Source organism: Rhinichthys klamathensis, unplaced genomic scaffold (assembly GCF_029890125.1).
Source record: "Rhinichthys klamathensis goyatoka isolate OS25496 unplaced genomic scaffold, OSU_Roscu_1.1 h1tg000508l_1, whole genome shotgun sequence".
In the NCBI taxonomy this organism is placed as follows: domain Eukaryota; kingdom Metazoa; phylum Chordata; class Actinopteri; order Cypriniformes; family Leuciscidae; genus Rhinichthys; species Rhinichthys klamathensis.
The window spans coordinates 5,294-28,350 of NW_026606989.1; the positions used below are offsets into that span (position 1 = coordinate 5,294).

General features: G+C 39.4%; 1 protein-coding gene across 1 annotated transcript in view; it reads right to left on the reverse strand.

Moving 5' to 3' along the window:
• Nucleotides 1-2,038: 2,038 nt before the first annotated feature.
• Nucleotides 2,039-23,057, reverse strand: part of LOC130072821 (sodium/potassium/calcium exchanger 3) — an 88,148-nt gene continuing 67,129 nt past the window's right edge. Inside the window, exons 9-18 of the mRNA XM_056238095.1 lie at nt 18,301-18,326; nt 18,084-18,137; nt 13,228-13,370; nt 12,961-13,127; nt 11,698-11,908; nt 10,725-10,891; nt 10,512-10,626; nt 3,619-3,731; nt 3,471-3,536; nt 2,039-2,893 (exon numbers count right to left, since the gene is read on the reverse strand). Of these exons, the coding sequence (XP_056094070.1) occupies nt 2,783-2,893; nt 3,471-3,536; nt 3,619-3,731; nt 10,512-10,626; nt 10,725-10,891; nt 11,698-11,908; nt 12,961-13,127; nt 13,228-13,370; nt 18,084-18,137; nt 18,301-18,326 (1,173 nt within the window). The 3' untranslated portion in view covers nt 2,039-2,782. The remainder of the gene's footprint in view (nt 2,894-3,470; nt 3,537-3,618; nt 3,732-10,511; nt 10,627-10,724; nt 10,892-11,697; nt 11,909-12,960; nt 13,128-13,227; nt 13,371-18,083; nt 18,138-18,300; nt 18,327-23,057) is intronic.

The window sequence follows — 23,057 nt, forward strand, 5'->3', positions numbered from 1 at the left end:
ATTTACTAATAGTGAGCTGTCTGAGTCAGAGGCTGAAGTATGTTTGGTTGATCTTAATGTGACGTGTCCTTGATTTACAAAAGATGTTTATCTATAGCAAAAGTAATAGTGAACTTTAATAGTCTGCTGTTATTTTACCATGTTTACTACTGTGTAATGAAAGTGGAGTTAAATGATACTTAAAATAGTTCACTCAAAGAAGAAAATTCTATCACAAAAGAAGATTTTTTGAGTTGAAGGAAAAAAAAAATGTCATACAGGTTTGGAACAAAATGGTGAGTAAATGATGACATAATTTTCATTTCTGGGTGAACTATCCCTTTAATTCACAAATTAGCGATTTTGTTTTATTAATCAAAACATGCAATAATTGAAGAAACAATTAAGGCTGTTTGTGTTGATAATAAAGGTGTGCAATAGTTTAAGGAAAATGTTCCTTTTTGGTCTTTTGTGTGTTTTTGTCAGAACAACGCGGCAGTATTGTGGAAATAAATAAGAGTCAGCTCAAAAGCGCTTCAAAAACAATCAAATTATAATACTTAAAACTTGTAATCTAAAAGAGTTATTGATTACATTTTTAGGCATTTAATTTGTAATTAGTGCCAAATTATGTCAGAAGTTACATACCCAACACTGTATATAGATGCATGCATGCTTGATCATTATATATTCCTAAAAACAACTGGTTTAATGCTGTCATGTAGTACAATATGTTGTTCTGAATGAACAACCCTGCGATTATCTACGTCTGAATGCTGATATCGAGTACAGCACGACTGCGAGAATGATTTTGCTTTTATACAGCTGTTTTATAAAAAATGTATTCATTTAGTCTTATTTAGACCTATATAGAAATACTGTTGTGCTCATAAGTTTAGAAGCACCGTGCAGATCCTTCAAAATTCTAATAATTAAATAAAAACATAAGATGAATAATACAAATTGCATTTTGTCTTGAATTTAGTACTGCCTCTCTGAATACACCACAGATAATGTGGACAAAAAAAAAAGACAAAATAATAACTGAATAAAAAAAAAAAAGTAAAATAAACATGGATTAGTAGGACACAGCACACAGTATTAGGATTCAAGGGTGTGTAAACTTTTGAAAATTTTCATTAGTGTCAAATAAAAAAATTGGCATGGGGGGGTAGTCTTGTGGACCAATTCCAGGGCAGTACTTTATGATCCCTTTTTTATTTTTTTATTGACTTTTTTAGATTCTGCAAGGTGTATGTAAACATACAACCTCAAATGTATTTCCAGAAAAAGCCAAAGCATCAAGGTCTGGATGTCACCAAGTAACAAACAGACTGGAATACTGGAATAGTGTATATCAGTAACGCTGAAAAACAGCCATTTCCAGCATTTCCACTCGGTTCGAGCTCCACTATGAGTTTACACCTCAATAGTGAGAGAGACAGTATACATAAATTGGAAAGCTCTGAACACAGAGTGTGTGAAACATCCCAGTGCTGTTATATTCTCTATTGGTACTCTTGGAATGCAGCTCAGCCAATCGAATTTGAGGACTAACTGACCAGTTGTGTAAATTAACACAGCAACAGGACTTCCCTCATGAAAAAGAAGTGCGCTTAATTGTATCGAATGTGCACTTGTAATGCACTTCAAATCTTAACATTTTTATTTATTTTTAAAACTGTACTTGCAGAAAAAAAATATTATTGAATTAAAAGGCCACTTAAGTGGACTTAATGTCAAATTAAAAGTTTTAAATTTTCCCTTTATAACAAAGTAGACTTTTCATAATTGTGTTATGAAACATAGTCATGACATTTGACTAAGTACAGTTTTAAAAAAGTCTACTTTGTAATAGTCAAATTAAAAGTTTTACTTTGAAGTATGTATTATTTTTTAATTATAAATTATGTTTTAATAATACTTTGCCATGCTTTAAATAAAGTACATTTATTTTGATGTGTTGACTAACATATTAATGCACATGTAAAGTACTTGATTATAATTTGAACTGATTGATATTACAGCTAAAGTTAATATATTTTAAATGTACTAAATTGCAACTTCATCTTTACAAATGTGTAATTACAAATATATTTAAATGCATGACATACTAGTTTCAACAGAAATGACATTAAAGCAGATTTTAGTTTACCATAAATACTTATCAGTGCATTAGGCAGTTCACTAACCATATTTCAAAGACAATAGAAGTAATTATGAAATTACAAATAAAGATATTAAGTCACACTGAAGTGGGTGTAAAGTTCAACCTATCACATTTAATATACATTTAAATTATTATAAAATTTAATTTAATTGTAATTAACCTGCGATTAAGTGTCTGAAGACATGACATCCACTTATATATTTTTTCCATAATAAATACTTTTTAAAAGTATGCTAAAGTGTACTTCTTTTTCACAAGGGTTTAACACAGCAAAGAGAATATACTGAAGTTATAAGCAGCTAAACAGTGACTTATTGTAATACTGCAATGTTCTTGTAAGATGTCAGACTGAAGATAAAACCATTATATTATACAGTATATCTTCCAGCTTGAAGCAGTGCTTAATGGACAGATCAGAGGACTGATTGGATATGAGCACTGTCATTTCAGTTTGAAAACCATTCTGTAGAGCACATCATTTCCTTTTGCTGCTACATCGGATGAAGGCATGAAATCAGCCGACATTTAGTACCTGATCAGTAAAAGCACTATCAAATTCAACCCAAAAAAACAATGCAAAAAAAACAAAAAAAAAACAGTCAGATTTGCAGGATATAAACTTGTGTGAAGCCTCTAGAGCTGACCAAAGAGGATGGAGCAGAGCAAAAAAACGGAGTAAAGGAGCAAGAGACCAAGACCCAGTTTCCGATCCAGCTTCCAGCCATTCAGGTGCACACTCAGGACCTACAAGACACATGACACAGTTAACACGGACACTACTACTAGCATTGAGTATGTCTGTGCGGTAGTCAGTGTGTGATTAGGGGGATTTCACTGCCTATGCTTTTAATATCCCACTTTCTGATTCATTTTTCATCCACAGAGGGAAATAAAAAATAAAAGAATAAAAAAGGTAATTTCGAGTTTATATCTCACAATTCTGAGAGAGAAAAAAAATCTGATTTGTTAAGAATATTGGTCACACATCAGATTAGGGTCCAATTCTCATTATTAACTATTAACTGCCACTTTTGCCTCAATAAACTCCTAATTACTGCTTATTAATAGTTAGTGAGGTAGTTGTAAAATGTAGGTATGGGTTAGGATTAAGGGATGTAGTGCTTTATAAGTATTAATAAACAGCCAATATCCTAGAAATGTCCATGCTAATAAGCAATTAGTTAATAGTGAGACTTGAACCCTAAACTAAAGTGTTACCAATTTTTTATTTTTTTTTACGATTATGTAATTAATATGCAAACCAAATATGGTTGAGAGTGTCTGGTGTAGGGCTTGTATGTTGTGGTACTGGGTTGCTCACAGTGAGGAAGACTGATGCGAGCAGCAGGATAACAGAATACACCAGGCCCTTATTATTGATGAATACCTGAGAAAAGACACAGACCAATCAGATGAAAGCATCAACGGGAAGGCGTTTGCATCGTTTTTAGAATACGTAAAATGCTCACTGTTGATCCATAGTCTACTACTAGAGTTCTTAGAGTCCAGGGGAAGCCCAGTCCCAGCAGGATGTCAAAGATATTGCTGCCAATGGAGTTAGACACTGCCATGTCCCCCATTCCTGAGACACATAATACAACATCATTGTAGTACATTTTCCAAATAATTGTGAGTGTGTGGTCCTAGTAAACGCTATGTTATGGGGACAAATTGTGCCCACAAAGATGGCAGTATCTAAAATCCTTGTTCTTGTGGGGACATTTTTGGTCCCCATGATTAAAACAGCTTATAATTCATACTATATGATGCTTTTTGAAAATGTAAAAATGCAGAACGTTTTCTGTAGGTTTATGGGATAGAATATACTGTTTGTACATAGCAAATGTAGTACTTCCAGATTACTTTCATACTATGTTCTATATGGTATTAATGTGTGTAGTATGATTAAATCATACTACACACATTAATACCATATAGAACCTACCTTTTTAGCGGTCGTGAAGTAATTATTCAAAATAAGTACCTACTCAACAGAGTATGCGATTTCGGACGCAGCCTACGACTGAACGTGACAGTGTGTGTGTACTCGGTTTTCACGTGACGTCACACCCTTTTAGGAACGCCCACCTGGAGTGTAAAACAAGGCTTTCCTCTATTGCCGGGAAGTAATTTTTACCACGTTTCTGCTAAATACTAATGTAGTAAGACAGTGATATTAAAAGACCAAATTCAGTATACATCTTTTTGATTATGCATACTATGTACAGGCACGCTGATGAACCCAGAATATAAACACAACACGCAGTTTCTCTTTAAAGGGGTCATATAATGGTACATGCACTTTTACAAGTTGATTGTACTGAAATGTGTGTTGGCAGTGCCTGTACACAACCATCATATAATGCTAAAAATCCATCCAGTGTTTTTGTTTTAATCTCCTTATATGTTTTTCCCTGCCTCAAATTGAGCCGTTCGTTTTTGTGACGTCAATAAAACGGACGCCCCTCCCATGATTGTTGATTGACAGCAGCGTTTCAACACAGACCCGCCCTCGCTCGTGAGCGAGCTGTCAATCATACTCCGCGCGGACCGGCGCGGTTCTCTTTCATCATCTCGTGTTCGAGATCCACCTATGGGAAGGGCATCCGCACCTGACCTCTGCAGAAGCAAATAATTGCACCAAGTCTGGCCTGACAGACAGAAGCGTGTGTCCAATGCTCGGTAAGGGACCCGCCCCTTACCAAGTGTATAAAACACTAGCACGCGCTATCTTACCTCAGTTGTTATTCGCTTCTCGCGACCTCTTTGCTTCGCAGCTCTACGGTTTTCGCTGACTTCACCACAGTCAACAGGAGGAAATATCTATTCGATCAGCCTCCGCCAGGCGTGATTGTCAAACGGTTGCGTTTAGTTGCGATTTATTTCTGGTTGCAAGCCACCCACGCTCACTACCTGGATTTGCTCAGGCTGCCCGCCTGTTTCTCAGCTTTCACCTCTCCGATGGATCACAAGCTCTCCGGTCCCACTAACACATCGGACGTGCAGTCGCGTGCATGCCCTGCCGCCTGCGGTTCACTAATTGCCGCGAGGGATGCCCATCCCTTTTGCGTAGTATGCATGGGATTAAAGCACGTGGAGGAAGCGCTTTCACTTCCTGAGAAGTGCACCCATTGCCTCGCCCTGCCTAGGAAGCTTCTTCGACATAGCCTCAAGGTTGCGTCCACCCAAAGCACAGACGAACAGTACGACTCGGACGCTGGAGTAGGTAAAAGCGTTACAGCTCCGGGGACTTCCCAGAGCATGCCTGCTCTCAGTTGGGCTGACCAGTCTAACGAGGGCCTACTCGAGGAAATCCTTCCCGGTATTTTCTCGCTCGACTACGAGCCGCCCGGCTCAGGCTCGGACGAGGACCCCGCTATACTTGAGGGCTCGGACGACGAGGAAACCATCCCGTCCGCCCAAGCTCCCCCGGTTAGCGGCTCGGCTACACTGCCGCACGCGGTCCTTCTCGAGGTGTGTGAGCGAGCGGCCGCTCGTCTCGGCATGGAATGGCCGGCCCTCCAGAACGCAGCTGACCAAGAGAGGGATGTGTATGACAGCAAACTCCTAGGTCCCCCTCCCGGTCCTAGGAAGCAGCTCATGCCTGTACTCCCTGCGTGCGCTAAGCACATGCGACACTATTGGAAGGACCCGCTAGATCTTAAGTACGGCTTGGCGGGTCTGGAGGTTAAAGATATGGCAGCGTGTGGCATGGGCGACCTTCCCACCATCGAGCCCTCGGTCGCCAGACACCTTAACCCCTCGCAGGGAGGGTTACAGGCCCCTCCTAAGCCAGTTCTCCCTAATAAGATGGACCGCTTCTCAGCGTCTGTCTTCCAGGCCTCGTACAAGGCCTCGGCTCTCGCGGTACGGGCTCTAAATGTTTCCTCCCTCCTCTCGGCCTACCAGGCTGAGCTGTTGGAGGATATGAGTTCTCCTTTGGAGAAAGGCGTATCATCGCCGGTGCTGTGGAAGGAGATCGTTACCGTGAACGACCTGGTCCTTCGTAACGCCCGCCAGGCCGTCCAAGCCGGCGGACGTTCTATGGCCCTATGTGTTGTGGGGGAACGTGCCCTCTAGCTCAATCTCTTTGGTCTGTCCGACAGCGAGAAAAGACGCATAGCAGGAGCCCCAGTGGAACCAGGCCAGGCTCTTTTTGGCCCTGCTGTTGCACTTATGCAACAGCGGTGAGATGATAAGAAGAAGGAGGATGAGGCGTTTAAACTGGCCCCAGCCACAGGACGGCCATACCATAACACAGCCAGGCCTAAGGCTCGCAGCAGGCCACCCAGCCAGCAGCCCACCCACTCTACCCCGTCTGACGGGAAGAGGAAGAGGCCTACCTGATGCTCAGCTCCAGGGGCTTCTCGGTCCAGGTTTTCAGGCGACCAGCCCATTGGACACAAGTTTGAGTCCCCATCCCCCCCCCCCCCCCCCCCCCCTTTACCCAAGAAGAGGAAGTTCTCAGCTCGAGGGCCCCTTTTCCCTCGTTCGGGTGCCCAACCCCAGTTCAATATGGACATGTCACAAGTTCAGGTGTGGTCCATAAAAAATTTCCCCTCCCAGCTTCCAGTTTCAGAACTGGGGGGAAATTCACTGTTCAAGAGTGCCCCACCACTGTTGAAAAGTGCTCAACCGCAGTCTCTTCACAGTTTGCACAAACCACTTCACACAGATTCAATAAAGGTTCAATTCCCTGTGTGTGTTTCAAAAATAAAAACAACAAAACAACAAAAACAACAAAAATATCCAACACTGAGAGCGAAAGCTCTGCCAAGTGCTGTTGTTCCTCAGAAATTCTACATGTCGCCTCTAAGTTGTCCACTAGATGGCACCATTGCATCACAAATGAACGATCCGGTTGTATTGCCAGCCCTAGGCAACTCGCCGGTGAGTGTGGGCTCTCTCACGTCACACGTGACAGCCTGGCAGTCTGTGTCGGCTCCAGAATGGGTGATTCGCACCATCATGAAGGGCTACAGACTTCAGTTTACCAGAAAACCTCCACGTTTCAGTGGAGTTATCTATTCTCACACAGAAGAGAACTCCGCGCACATTCTGAAGGACGAGATCTCTTCTCTTCTCGAGAAGGGGGCGGTGCGAGCGGTGCCTCCGCATCAATGTCAACAGGGTTTTTACTCCCGTTATTTCCTGATTCCAAAGAAGGACGGTTCACTTCGTCCTATTCTGGATCTCAGAGTGTTGAACAAACATTTAAGGAAATACAATTTCAGAATGTTAACCCACAACGTTCTCTCTCATGCAATAAAACAGAGCGATTGGTTCACGTCGATCGATCTGAAAGATTCTTTTTTCCACATAAGCATTTATCCGCCACAAAGGAAGTTTCTTCGTTTCGCCTTCCAAGGCATACGTTACGAATTTACAGTGCTTCCATTTGGCCTAGCACTCAGTCCAAGAGTGTTTTGTACGTGTGCGGAAGCAGGGTTAGCCCCGCTGAGAATAGCAGGCTCAAAATCCTGACTTACATAGACGATTGGCTGATTATAGCCGATTCGAGAGAGATCGTCATGCAAAACACTGCCCGTGTGCTCGCTCACATCACAGCGCTCAGCTTCAAAGTAAATGTGAGCAAGAGCAATTTCACTCCCACGCAGAGAGTTATTTTTCTGGGTCTGGAGCTGAATTCGGTTACAATGCGCGCACGCGTCTCTCACAAGAGCGCGTTCTCTCCTTAATGAATTGCCTCTCACAATTCAAAGAAGGAACGAGAGTACAATATCGCGAATGTCTCAGGCTACAGGGTCTTATGGCTGCGGCTATACATGTCCTGCCTTTGGGCCTTCTGAGAACGAGGGCGTTCATGAAGTGGGTTTTAGCTCTTCATCTCAGCCCTTTAAGCGATCTCCGCCGCTCTGTCACAGTGACGCGCTCGTGCACAGCAGCGCTGCGCCACTGGAGGAACGCAGAGTTTTACACGCATGGGACCCCTCTCGGGGCGATTATGCTGCGGAAAGTAGTGACGACAGACGCGTCCTTAACAGGATGGGGAGCCACGCAAGAGGGCAGAACAGTGAATGGGGTGTGGCCAAGCACACTTCACTCAGCCCATATAAATTATTTAGAGCTCCTCACTGTGTGGAAGGCTCTGAATCAATTTCTGCCCCGCTTGCAGGGGCATCATGTGCTGGTGCGCTGCGACAACACGACAGCTGTAGCATATATCAACCGCCAGGGGGGGATGCGCTCCTCCAAGCTGCATGCTCTCGCTCACAGGCTGTTAGTATGGAGCAGGCGGCACTTCCTGTCGTTACGGACGACCCATGTCCCAGGCATTCTGAACAGGGGCGCAGACCTCTTGTCAAGGGGAAACCCTCTCTACGGAGACTGGCGCCTCCATCCTCAGATAGTGGGTCTACTGTGGAGGAGGTTCGGCCAGGCAACCGTAGATCTCTTCGCCTAGCACGAAAACGCCCATTGTCCTATGTTCTTCTCGCTACGGGACGAGGACGCCCCCCTCGGCGTGGACGCACTGGCCCACCCGTGGCCCAACCTGCTGCTCTATGCATTTCCTCCCCTTTGGCCTTTTGCAGGACCTTATGGACAAGGGAAGATCCTTTTCCACTATTAAGGTCTATTTAGACCTTAAATAGACCTTAATAGTCTATTTAGATATAGTATATTAACATCGAGTGGAGAGATCCACCTATGGGTTAGGGCATCCTGATCCACCTATGGGCCCTTCCCATAGGTGGATCTCTCCACTCGATGTTTCAGAGAACCGGGGTTACGATCAGTAACCTATTGTCATTGTCGATACTGGATCACTGTCAATGAGCAGAATGGAGTCTAAGCGAAGTGGTGTTCTATTCTATTCTTGGGTGCAGTAAGGAACACAGCAGTCATTTTAATGTTCCTAAATCCGAACCGCTGAAGACGCAGTGGCTGAGTTTGTTTTCGAAGGGAATATTCCCCACGATCAACGTCAATGCTTTCATGTTTGCGCGAATCATTTCACACACCAGACTGCTTTATAAACGAGGGTCAGTATAAAGCTGGTTTTGCTAAGAAGCTGCTCCTGAAAAAAGGATCGGTACCAACTATTCGTGTTCCTGCAGCTGCTCCAGAAGAACTGAAGTGAGTGTAACGTTTTATTAACCTTTATATTAATATTTATATTAATCTTTGCAAATCGCTAGCTGCACGGTTCACGATGAATGCGGCTAAGGTTTACACTCAGGGTACATTACGGCATGTTTTCTACGACGTTCTCAATATAATTCATAATCCCACGTTTATAATGAACAACGCGTTATGGTTATTGTGTTATTGTGTTACAAACAGTGTACGCACTGAACAGAGGGGCGGGGTGAGCAAAGCTCATAATCATTTAAAGGCATATGCACTGAAACGGCGTGCTGAAAACAGAGCTGTTTTTGACCAGGTAAAATAAGTGTTTTCTTATAATACTAATGAGAATTTTGAATTAAAGTATATTACAAACTTTTAATTTAGACCCTAAAGAATCATATTAGCTTGTACAAAAATGGCATTATATGACCCCTTTAAGCTTTTTTATTCAAAACCACTATATTCCTGCTCAACCATTTAGCATGTAGCGTTCATATTCTGGGCTCACCTGTCTATAAAATGCATCTTCAATAAGATGTATACTGAATTTGATCTTTTAAAATAGTACATTAAAGCACTTTAGATGTTTTCCACGTTTAATCTCCCGCTGTTTTTAGAGGTTGAAATATTGCAGCAGATGCTATATGGAACACAAGCGCCCAAAACTTGCATTTTGAAAACGTTTTTGATATTCTTTTGAGATGGAAAATGGACAAGTCTGTAATGCAGTTCTATGCATGTTTTGACCTCCAGGTCTCTGTGGGAGTCACGTAATTGAAAACTATGAATTAAATAAAAAAAAAATATAGGTATATATTTATAAGAAAATACTACTTTTCAGTATTTCTACTTAAAAAATTCAGGTTTAATTCAATGTAAAACTTGCACTTTTTTAAAAACTATTTTATGGTAACACTTTACACTTTAGGTCTAATTTGTTAACATAGTTAATGCATTAACTAACATGAACTAAAAATGAGCAATATATTTTAAAGTTATTAACCTTTGTTAATAAAAAGGTTCACATTCATGTTAGTTTACAGTGCATTAACTAATGTTAACAGATACAACTATGGATCTTACAAATGTAGCAGTAAATGCTGAGATTGACATTAGCAAAGAATTATAATAAATGTAATAAATGCTATTGTTCATTGTTAGTTGTTCAAGTTAACTAATGTTGTTAACACTAAAGTCTTACCAGAAATTATATTAAAGATAATACAAGCATGCATACAAACAGTTTTATGTGCATACAAATGTTACAAACCTTGGCGGGCAACAATGAGGCTTGCCATGCAGTCGGGTACGCTAGTGCCAGCAGCAAGGAAAGTGATTCCCATGATGTAATCCGGAATATCTAGTGTGTAGCTGATGATGGTGACCTGCAAGGCATTAATAAAACACCACATAATCATAACAATCATCATAATACACCAACCAATGGAATGACAAGAAAGTATATTTAGTATCTTTTTCTTACCATCCACACCATGAGGTAGGAAAAAATAGCAATCCAGAGGGTTGAAGCAAAAAAAGTGACCATGAACCAGCGATGCCAACGCGGCGAAACACAGTTAGGCACTGTGTAATACAGCAAAACACTCAGCGGCCACGATACAAACCACTTCATACATGCACGGTATCCAGCTAATGCACACAATACACAGAGAAAACAAACCATAAAAGGTTAGCAAAGTACCATTTTGATTACTTCTCAGTATGTTTTTTGTAAAAAATAACAATTTAAAATAAATCCCAAGAAAAGAAAGACGAGAACGGACAGAGAATGAGGGAGAACACAGGGTATAAATACATGAAGGAAACAAAGGGAACGAATGAGTTAATTAATGAGACGACCGGTGAAAATAATGACTAATCAACAAAACAGAGATACTAAGTCACAGGGAAACACAATGAAACAGAGCATTCATGTTACAAGTAGGAGGATAAGTACGCGCCAATAGTGGGAAACTCAGTATTTTTGTGCAGTGTGCACATGTCAAAAGATCCGATTTGTATTTTTTGACATATAAATGCGCAGATTAACCTGACCATTTATTTAGCATTCATGTCAGCACTATGTTTGGATTCAACAATCGGAATGATTAAAAGTGTGCCAGAGTGAGAACGGGTTGTTATTGGGTTTATAAGTTAATATTCAGTAATATAACTGGTTTTACTACACTGACACTATCGGATGAGAACTGAATTGAGCTGAATAATGACACTGACTTTGCAACATTGACAGTAATTAAACTGAATTGAATCAACTTTGAACTGACTTTGAACTTTGAATGTGTCTTGACTTATTACATACAGTTAAATAGATATTAGATAATGGTAACTAAAAAATTATCCTAGAGATGATTCACGGCTTACCAAAAGAATAAACTATTTGAATAGTATAATAGTAATACTAATAAATTGCATTCGATCCGCTTTCATGAACTAACCAGGAATATGAAGAGGTCTGAACCTTTCGTCCCCATCCTCATCCTCTTCTTCAGGCTGATTGTTTTCCACATCCACCTTTACTCCTTTCTTACCATCCATCATTTCTGTGTCCTCAAGTGTCTGCTGTGGTTCAGCACTTCCTCCATTTACTATCCCTCTAGAACTAAATGTCTTCACTGGGGTCCTGCTCTCCCTAAGCAGCCTCTGTCTCTGAAATGTGCAGGGGAGAGATGGTAAAGAGAAGAAAAAGCGAGGAATTTACATTTTCATGCAGGGTTGGGCAATATTCTGAATTTAAGATTTTCTCCCCCTTTCCATTTATCAGATGGAATTTGATTTTGAATGACAGGAAAAGTAAATTAATTGCTATTCAAAGAAATATTTGTATCTTTTCAAAACTGATGTAGTAATGCATATTTTTGAGTCATGAACAATGTGTTTAAACAAGTTTCAGTTGTTAAATAACATTTCAAAGTGTTTAAATTCCTTTTTGTTATTGTTTTTATGTCAGCCAATACAACCAAATAGTATGTTGTAGTTGTACCACCTGATATGGAAAGTGTACCAGCCTACCCATACTTGAAATGAACAGGTTTTTTTACAGTATTTTTTTTACAGTTTTCTTTGAGAGATCACATCTTTTCACTCTGTCACAAGGATCATTTGGGCTCCTCTGGATGATTCATTATCATGTTTACTGTTATTACCTTGTCAATTCATAATAAAAGAGCCATGTTTGCAGTTGTGCCACCCTGACATACAAATTGCTGGACAAAAGTGTTTCAATTATCTCAACAGCTTTAAAACTACTGATATTTATAAAATTTGTTTATATGAAAGATCTTAAACCTAAAATGATGCCATAGTATTTATCTTTTTATTTTTCATTATTAAGACACCATTTTAAATAGTTTCTTAGTCTGTTCATTTGTATTGTTCGGACAGTTGCACCACCTGACATTTTGGGGATTTAAGATAACAAACAAAAATTAATGTCTATTATTTTACTCAACTAAAAATGAATTAAAACTAAATAGGTATTAGACTTAAGTGATACTTTATATGTCATGAATTTATCAAATTATTTTAAATATAGAAATAATGCACTTGGACACAAAAATATGCACGACATGTCATTGATCCATATATACGGTACACACACACACACACACACACACACACACTCACACACACACACACACACACACACACACACACACGCATCAGTATTATTAGGTAACATAAACAAAATTCAAGTTCACCTCACTGATGAGCATGCGTCCAGCCATAGACAGACGGGTACGTGGCGAGAAATGCGGTGTGATCATAACACGCAGCCCAGCCTCCGGGAATGAGAGCTGGTGTGGTCTCAAGATCAGCAGCTCATCCACCATCACTACTTGAGATTCCTGCCCTGAGTCTGCTGGAGCTGAGAACAACACAGAAAATGAATGCATATTAAGAAGAACCACCAGTTTGGAAGTTCTGCATTCCTGCTATAGAAAATAAAAACATGCATGCATGAGTACCTTTCTTCAACAGCACCATGGAGGTGTTGCAACTGACTCCCACTTCATCACCCTCTTTATCTGTGGGCATTTCTCTCCTGACACAACACTGAGCTGGACTACCACATGATCTTTGGACAAAGCTGGCAATCTGACGGTTAAACCTGTGAATGAGATTAAAGTTACCATGAAATCAAAAATGAAAATTCACATATTTATTATAAGTGATTTATCCGTACACGTCATTGTTACACAATATTCATGTGCCTTGTAGTCTTTGATTAAAATAACTTCTCCCTCTTGCCTCTGATGACGTGTTTACTGGCGCGAGGGTGTGACAACCTGTCACTCACATGAGGCCGACCAATAGCAAACCACAACCACCCAATCAATTCCCCATGGACAAAATCAAATCCCATTCAACATTTTTTTCTTGTTCGAGAAGACGTTTCACTCTGATATGTCACAATAAGGAAGAAAAGGTTATCGCAACTTCCGTTTCATGCCGCCTTTAAGGCTAAATAAACCAACAGTTTGAGTTTCTGTCAGACTAGAAAACAAATGGTGTCATATTTTATTCATTTAAATTTTATTATATAAATATACACCATTGTTCAAAAGTATGGGGTCGGTAAGATTTTTTCATGTTTTTGAAAGGAGACTTATGCTCAAAAAGGCTGCATTTATTTGATCACAAATAACTAATAGTTTAATATTATTGTAATTTAAAATAACTTTTAAAGACATTTATAATGTTACAAAAGATTTCAATTTCAAATATGCTGTTCTTTTGAACATTCTATTAATCAAAGAATCCTAAAAAGCAGTAAAACTGTTTTCAACATTGATAATAACAGCAAATAGAATGATTTCTGAAGAATCATGTGACACTAAAGACAGGAGTAATGATGCTGAATATTCAGCTTTGCATCATAAGAATAAATTACATTTTAAAATACGGTATATTACAATAGAAAACAGTTATTTTGAAATGTACTAATATTTCACAATATTATTTTTTACTGTATTTTGATCAAATAAATGCAGCTTTGGTGAGCATAAGAGACTTCTTTTAAAAAACATTTAAAAACTCTTTCTTATTCCAAACTTTTGACTGGTAGTATACAGTATATCCTCACTCCTGATATGCCTTCATTCTCTTGGTATGGTTTTAGCACCCTCTAGTGAGACAGTTTTGAGTACCTGGTGTCTACTTAAAGCAGTAGCACCTCAATGCAGTACATAAGATCCACGAGGAGGAGTCGGATCAAGATCCAAGGGGTGGAGATGGGTAGGATTAGGGGTGGGTTTAGGGATTAGGGGTGTGTTTAGGGATCAGGGGGCGGAGATGGGTAGGTTTAGGTATATGTAAGGTGGGAGGAGTAGGATCTGGATCCGACTCCTCCCCGTGGATTTCATGTTCTGCAGTGAGGACCATCTCCCGCTCCTCCGTGAGATACGAGGCCGGTGCATCTCACAGGTGTCGCTCATCAGTAATCACGCCACCGGCCTCGCGCCGTTCTCTCGCGGCCCTAGCCTCGTCCTGCTCGCCACAGTAAACATAATGAATGGCGACTGTAGAACACAAAAGCCGAATCCTGGACATTATGGGCGATCTCGAAAAACCTGGGCAGACTCATCACACTCATCACGGAGACTCACTAGCCTAGGCTTGTTGTTTAACATCTGCGCTCTGTTACCGGAAGGCGTGGCCTCCTAGGGCAGCGAAGCAATTGCATTCTGGGAGTTGTTGTCTTTCATCCACATAAGCCAAAAATACATTTTCTGGCTTTTCTCAGTCTAGAAAGCTCAAAAATAAGCTTTCAAAAAATTCAAAAATAATTTCACATTTCTTCTACATAAATGACCCATTTTAAATACACCTTCCCAGAGGTGAAGTGCCCCTTTAAGCAGCACTATCTGTAATTGTTCTTTATGTATTTAGAAATTCTTAATTATGCTTTATCTCTAAAGCTGTTAGACACATTTCTTGTAAGTATTCAGTGCTAAAAACATTATACAGGTCCTTCTCAAAAAATTAGCATATTGTGATAAAGTTCATTATTTTCCATAATGTAATGATAAAAATTTAACTTTCATATATTTTAGATTCATTGCACACCAACTGAAATATTTCAGGTATTTTATTGTTTTAATACTGATGATTTTGGCATACAGCTCATGAAAACCCAAAATTCCTGTCTAAAAAAATTAGCATATCATGAAAAGGGTCTCTAAACAAGCTATTAACCTAATCATCTGAATCAACTAATTAACTCTAAACACCTGCAAAAGATTCCTGAGGCTTTTAAAAACTCCCAGCCTGTTTCATTACTCAAAACCGCAATCATGGGTAAGACTGCCGACCTGACTGCTGTCCAGAAGGCCATCATTGACACACTCAAGCAAGTGGTTAAGACAGAAAGAAATTTCTGAACAAATAGGCTGTTCCCAGAGTGCTGTATCAAGGGACCTCAGTGGGAAGTCTGTGGGAAGGAAAAAGTGTGGCAAAAAACGCTGCACAACGAGAAGAGGTGACCGGACCCTGAGGAAGATTGTGGAGAAGGACCGATTCCAGACCTTGGGGGACCTGCGGAAGCAGTGGACTGAGTCTGGAGTAGAAACATCCAGAGCCACCGTGCACAGGCGTGTGCAGGAAATGGGCTACAGGTGCCGCATTCCCCAGGTCAAGCCACTTTTGAACCAGAAACAGCGGCAGAAGCGCCTGACCTGGGCTACAGAGAAGCAGCACTGGACTGTTGCTCAGTTTTGCATGTCATTTGGAAATCAAGGTGCCAGAGTCTGGAGGAAGACTGGGGAGAAGGAAATGCCAAAATGCCTGAAGTCCAGTGTCAAGTACCCACAGTCAGTGATGGTCTGGGGTGCCATGTCAGCTGCTGGTGTTGGTGCACTGTGTTTTATCAAGGGCAGGGTCAATGCAGCTAGCTATCAGGAGATTTTGGAGCACTTCATGCTTCCATCTGCTGAAAAGCTTTATGGAGATGAAGATTTAATTTTTCAGCACGACCTGGCACCTGCTCACAGTGCCAAAACCACTGGTAAATGGTTTACTGACCATGGTATTACTGTGCTCAATTGGCCTGCCAACTCTCCTGACCTGAACCCCATAGAGAATCTGTGGGATATTGTGAAGAGAAAGTTGAGAGACGCAAGACCCAACACTCTGGATGAGCTTAAGGCCGCTATCGAAGCATCCTGGGCCTCCATAACACCTCAGCAGTGCCACAGGCTGATTGCCTCCATGCCACACCGCATTGAAGCAGTCATTTCTGCAAAACGATTCCCGACCAAGTATTGACTATTGAGTGCATAACTGAACATAATTATTTGAAGGTTGACTTTTTTTTGTATTAAAAACACTTCTTTTATTGGTCGGACGAAATATGCTAATTTTTTTGAGACAGGAATTTTGGGTTTTCATGAGCTGTATGCCAAAATCATCAGTATTAAAACAATAAAAGACCTGAAATATTTCAGTTGGTGTGCAATGAATCTAAAATATATGAAAGTTGAATTTTTATCATTACATTATGGAAAATAATTAACTTTATCACAATATGCTAATTTTTTTAGAAGGACCTGTATACAATGTCTAAGAGCATTATTTTGATGTTTTTGTGAAAATTATTAGTTCTTGTTCATCTCACTTAATTTCATCAGATATTTACACAGATATTTACATATATTACACAGTTAAATAATATAATATAGTTTCTCAAAGGGTTTTTCAGTCGCTGTTTCTCTTGAGGCACACCAGCCTCCAAAACACAACATACTCTTCATATTGTCAACATAGGTTGTTATATCTGTATGAGATAAGTATGTGGGATCCTGTATTATCAACACCTCTGCATCAAAACATGCTTTAGTTTCCCTCCTCCAATAAAACAGAGAGCAGGGATGTTTATCTCAAGCTTACCCTAATGGCCTTAAAAGGTATTTAATGAAGACTGTTATCATCTAGAATATCCTTATCTCTCTAGAAGCTGTGTTGTCTGTACAACACTGTCTCTCATCCAGGCTCCTCTAAACAATAAATGAAACAGGGTCCTCTCTCTCATATGGAGGAAAGAGGTGTCATGTATTAGCTTGAACTTGGAAATTCTTAACCCGTAGCAATTAAGAGAAGAGATGCTTAAGAAGGAATATGATTGAAGCAAGAGGGAGGTCTGTGTAAAATACGTTTCAGTCTAGGCTATTATTTTATAACTTCATTTGGGATTTAGAGCCAGACAAAGACAACGAATACTACAGTATTAATTCTAGGATTATATGTTACACTTTCTTAATTCCTCCCAAGGTTTCTTCATCTAAAACCTAACCATCTTGGGAGTTTTTCCATTACACATTAGCCTTTGACTTGCTGACTAGGAGTTTTCAGACACAATTTTCAGTAAGAGTGCTTTGAAACAGTATTGTTTGTTAAAAATGCTATACTAATAAAACATAATAAGACTTGACAAGTGTCTCGCTTTTTTTGAAAGTACTATAGGTGGATCAATGTTCTCTTTAATGTTGTAAAGTACTTAATTACTCTAATATCTCTGATGTGTCTAATACACTGATATCCCATATGCAAAAGAATATGCTTTAGCGTACTTTTAAATAGTACTTATTTTAGAAATAACCATTCGAAAGAATATAGTTCTAAAGTATGAATGCAAAATTAATGTTATGCTTTCGGAAACTTAATTGCATGTTAATGGGTTTGGTGTTTTAGAAAATCTTCAAATATCTTCTAAAATGTTCCAAAAAAGGGTGATAAAAGTGGAGGGATACATTACTTCATGAATAAAATACTACTCTGAATGCTTTCTAAAGGCAATGTGATGGAGAACAGCATTATTTATACTCACTTCATGATAAGGATATAGACTCCATACATGGAGATCAGAAGCATGGATTCCCACCTATAACAATGGATACAAAGATCGTTAGCGAATACAACTCTAATATATAAAAAGATCTCATAAGTATAAATATATTAACTTTCTAATGCTTCTAAATAATGAGACTACTCTGCTTGAACATGTGGACATGGGTGTAGAAGAAACATACAGTTATAAGACTTACCATACAACTCTTTCATCATAGATAACCTAGAGAAAGGTGGACAAATGAAGGGATAAAATGACTGTGATTTGATAATGAATTCTTCATGTATAATTTTAATTAAAACTCCACAGAAGTAAATCTAGAGACGCGCTGACCGTCATTATTGAGTCTTTATACTTTTAAGGGGTTCACAAACTTTTTTTCAGCCAAACCTCAGTCTAAGATGAAAAATATTTACTTTAAGTGTTCCCTAAGATCTTAAGTTAATATTTCAATAATTTAACGACACATTCGCAAGTTCAAGGTTCTCTGACGTCGGTTAATGGTCACAAGTAAACGCATAAAATATCGAATCATTTTTTACGAAGTGATTTATTTTGATTTAAATTATATATATCAAATTTATGATTGAATAAATTGTTAATATGAAACATTATGATTGGAAGAAATATTTTAGGAACAGTTCCTTTTAAGAGTATTCACACATTCGGGTTCGCTCTTTACAAGAACCAACTAACACTACAAGTTGCTATACAAATATTTATGTCTTAAATACCTTACTTTCAAATGCTCAAACCGTCGAGCTTTTAACATTACAGAACCTCAAGCTTTTATTTTGGCAAAATATTGGTAAAATGATGGAAATCACAATGCACAAGATGCACAAGACGCTGCATCATGACGTTGATGCCATGGGAAAGCTTCTGAGTGAGCCGGTGTCTGAAGCATGTGTGGAAAACGCCAATCCCAATTGGCCAACAGCATAGTCACGTGACATAGCTTCAGCGTGTCACTAAGACCACAAATAGACGCATGAAATTCACGTCACCAGATTCTAATTGTCTGAAGGGAGATGTTTTCTGGCATTGCGTGAAGTATGCCAAAGCGACGCAGTGTCTCATTCCTTCTCAGGGAATGGAGTTTACAAACATAACCTGAGATGTTCCCTTTTGAGTGGAACTCAACTCTATGGGAACGTTAATACCCACGACGCCATACTGAAAAAAAAAAACATGAGCAACAAGGCTGTGAAGTATGCACATGCACAAACCCTTTGGTCTAAAGAACGGTGTAACCCTCTGGGGTCGACAACCGCATCAGCGTGTTTTGCTGGATTTTCTTCACATGCAGCAAAATCGACTTAAAATACTCTGTCATTTATGGTTATATTAAACTGTAAAAGGTCTACTTTTGTATGTGTTCACTTACAATCAAAACAAAACACTGTCCTTTCTGCCGTGAACTATTTTCAGGAGAACATCTTTAAAATTAAACAAAACTCAGCGCACACATATCTTTATAAACATTTAAGTTTATTCAACTCAACTTTATTCTACTGGTTTCAGTTTCATTTCGAGGAGCAAAGGACCCAGCTGAGGATTGTTAAGGGTAAGTTCTTTATTCTTCACTATGGACTAGTGTCTGTAAACTGCAAAAAGACTGTTTAAATATGAATCCTGCATGTTGCATGTCTGTATGAATGAATGGCGCAGATGCACGGTTTCATTTACTTCACATACCTACATTAGTAAACATGCTATTTTTACATGAACATGTACACATTGACTATAGTTTGGCTATAACTACATTGCTAAACTGAGATAAGTGAAATCGACAGAAATATGTTGAAATAAAATGTCTTTGTATAAGCATCGTATTATACTGCAAATGAACAGTTATATGTTCCATAATATAAAATAAATACGATATATAATACGTTACAGACGTAATATGAAGGTTTAGACAAGATTTCGTTGACCTGTTTTGGATAGATTATGAAGTGTTTACAGTGTATGTCTAGGAGTATGTCTAAGCAGCTTCGTCAATAAATAGCATAATAGCAATAAAAAACTTGAATAGACAATGCAAGAATAAATACAGTGCAATAATTAGTGATAATTAGGAGGATGGTCTTTTGACCGAAAGCTTGGTCTATTAAATTTGCTTTAAGGATTTGAGTGTGCGGACAGTTTATTTATTGAGATCTTTAGTCTTGTGTGTCTGGCACCTTGAAGATCGTGAGTGCGGTGTAACTCCTTCAAAGTGATAATTAGGACTAAAATGAAATAGTATATTGCACATAAAATGTCTAAATAATACTGTTATTTATAAAAAAAACAAAAAAACATCGAAACTGTATTACACATGCACTATATTATTGCACGCAGAGTAGAAGAGCAATAATTTGTCAGTCGAACAGCCTCTGGAAAAAAACAAACTGTTCCTGAGCCTATAGTTGTTCTTGCCTGGATGGAGCGCAACCTTCTTCCTGAGGGAAGCGGGGCAAACAGTACATAGGCAGGGTGGGAAGAGTCCTTCATAATACTGCCAACCCTGTCCCTGCATCTACTACTGTAAATATCCTCAATTGTTGGTGTTACATCCTGCCTATTCTAGGCTATGTAACCAGAGAGGGAAGACGACGCGGAATAAGCTGGAAGCGTTGATAAGTTCATACATCAAGGCAAGGCAAGTTTATTTATATAGCACATTTCATACACAATGGTAATTCAAAGTGCTTTACATAGAAGAAATTAAAATAATCAAAACAAATAAGAATAATTAAAACAGTTTAGAATAAAAAATAAAGTACAGTAAAAACAGTCGGACGAACAGTGGCACAGTGCTCATTCAGTAAATGCATAGCTAAACAGATGTGTTTTGAGTCTGGATTTGAATGTGACTACTGTAGGAGCACATCTGACCTCCTCTGGAAGCTGGTTCCAGCTGCGGCTGGCATAATAGCTAAAAGCAGACTCTCCTTGCTTAGAGTGAACCCTTGGTATTTCTAGCTGATGTGATCCTAATGATCTGAGTGATCTGTTAGGTTTATATTCAGTGAGCATATCTGCGATATATTGAGGTCCTAGCCCATTGAATGATTTATATACCAGTAATAATACTTTAAAGTCAATCCTAAATGTAACTGGGAGCCAGTGTAAAGACCTGAGGACTGGTGTGATATGTTCAAATTTTCTGGTTCTGGTTCTCGTAGCCTGGCAGCAGCGTTCTGTATGAGCTGCAACTGTCTTATGGTCTTTTTAGGAAGGCCAGTGAGGAGACCATTACAATAATCCACCCTGCTGGTGATAAAAGCATGCACAAGTTTCTCTAAGTCTTGATTGGAAACAAAGCATCTAATTCTTGCAATATTTTTCAGATGATAGTATGCTGATTTAGTTATTGCTTTGACATGACTACTGAAACTAAGATCTGACTCTAGAGACACACCAAGATTCCTTACTTGATTTTTAGTTGTTAGACCCCTAGCGTCAAGGTATGCATTCACCTTGAGAACTTCATCTTTGTTTCCAAACGCAATAACTTCAGTTTTGTCTTTGTTTAACTGAAGAAAGTTTTGGCACATCCAACCGTTTACTTCATCAATGCATTGGCACAGGGAGTCAATGGGGCTGTAATCGTTAGGCGATAGGGCTAAGTAGAGCTGTGTGTCGTCTGCATAGCTGTGGTAAGAGATTCGGTTCTTTCTCATTATTTGGCTCATTGGGAGCATATATAGGTTGAACAGGAGTGGCGCAAGAATTGAGCCTTGAGGGACTCCGCATGTCATGGGTGTCCACTCAGACTTATGGTCTCCTATACTCACATAATAACCTCTCCCTTCTAAGTATGACCTGAACCATTTTAGGACTATCCTAGAGAGCCCCACCCAGTTTTCCAGCCTGTCAAGAAGTATGTTGTGATCGACAGTGTCAAATGCAGCACTGAGGTCGAGTAGTACCAGTACTGATAATTTGCCTGTATCAGTATTTAAGCGAATATCGTTTATTATCTTTATGAGAGCTGTCTCTGTGCTGTGATGCGATCGGAAACCAGATTGAAAATTGTCAAAGTATTCATTCAAGATTAAGAATTTGTTCAGCTGATTGAAGACAACTTTTTCAATGATCTTGCCTATGAAAGGAAGATTTGAGATCGGTCTATAGTTGCTTAAGATAGTCTTATCCAGATTGCTCTTTTTCAGGAGGGGCTTGACAACTGCAGTTTTCAGGGAGTTTGGAAAACTACCAGAAAGAAGTGAGGCATTAACCACTTTTAGGAGATCTGCTTCTAAACTGTTTAACACACTTTTGAAGAAAGATGTGGGAAGTGCGTCAAGGGCGCAGGTTGATGTTTTAAGGTGCTGTACGGTTTCTTCCAAAATTTTGCCATCAATTTCTTCGAAAACAGACATAGTAACTACTTTCTCAGGTAGTGGTCTGATCTGTCTGACCCCAGTGCGGCTCAATGATGTGCTGATCACCTTTCTGATATTCTTAATTTTCTCAGAGAAGAAAGAAGCAAACTCACTGCACTTGCCATCTGAGAGCATTTCACTGTGAATCTGGCTTGGGGGGTTTGTCAGTCTCTCTACAGTAGCAAAAAGAGTGCGAGTGTTGTTTAAGTTGCTGTTTATAATATTCGAGAAGAAAGTCTGTCTAGCTTTGCCTATATTAAAAGCATGGATGCTGTCTTTGTCGATGTTATAATGGACTACAAGTTTTGTCTTCCGCCACATGCGCTCTGCTCTTCTGCATTGTCTTTTCATATTTTGCACAGCTGTTGAGTTTCTCCAAGGTGCTTTTTGTCTACCACTCTTCCTGACTTTCACAGGAGCAATATAATCTATTACACCTTTAACCTTTGAGTTAAAACAATCAAGGAGAAAATCAACAGAGTCAGCAGATATGCTTGGTTTTAAAGATATGGCCTTCATAAATAGCACACTAGTGTTCTCCTTTAAGCATCTCTTCTTGACAGACACAGATCTAGTT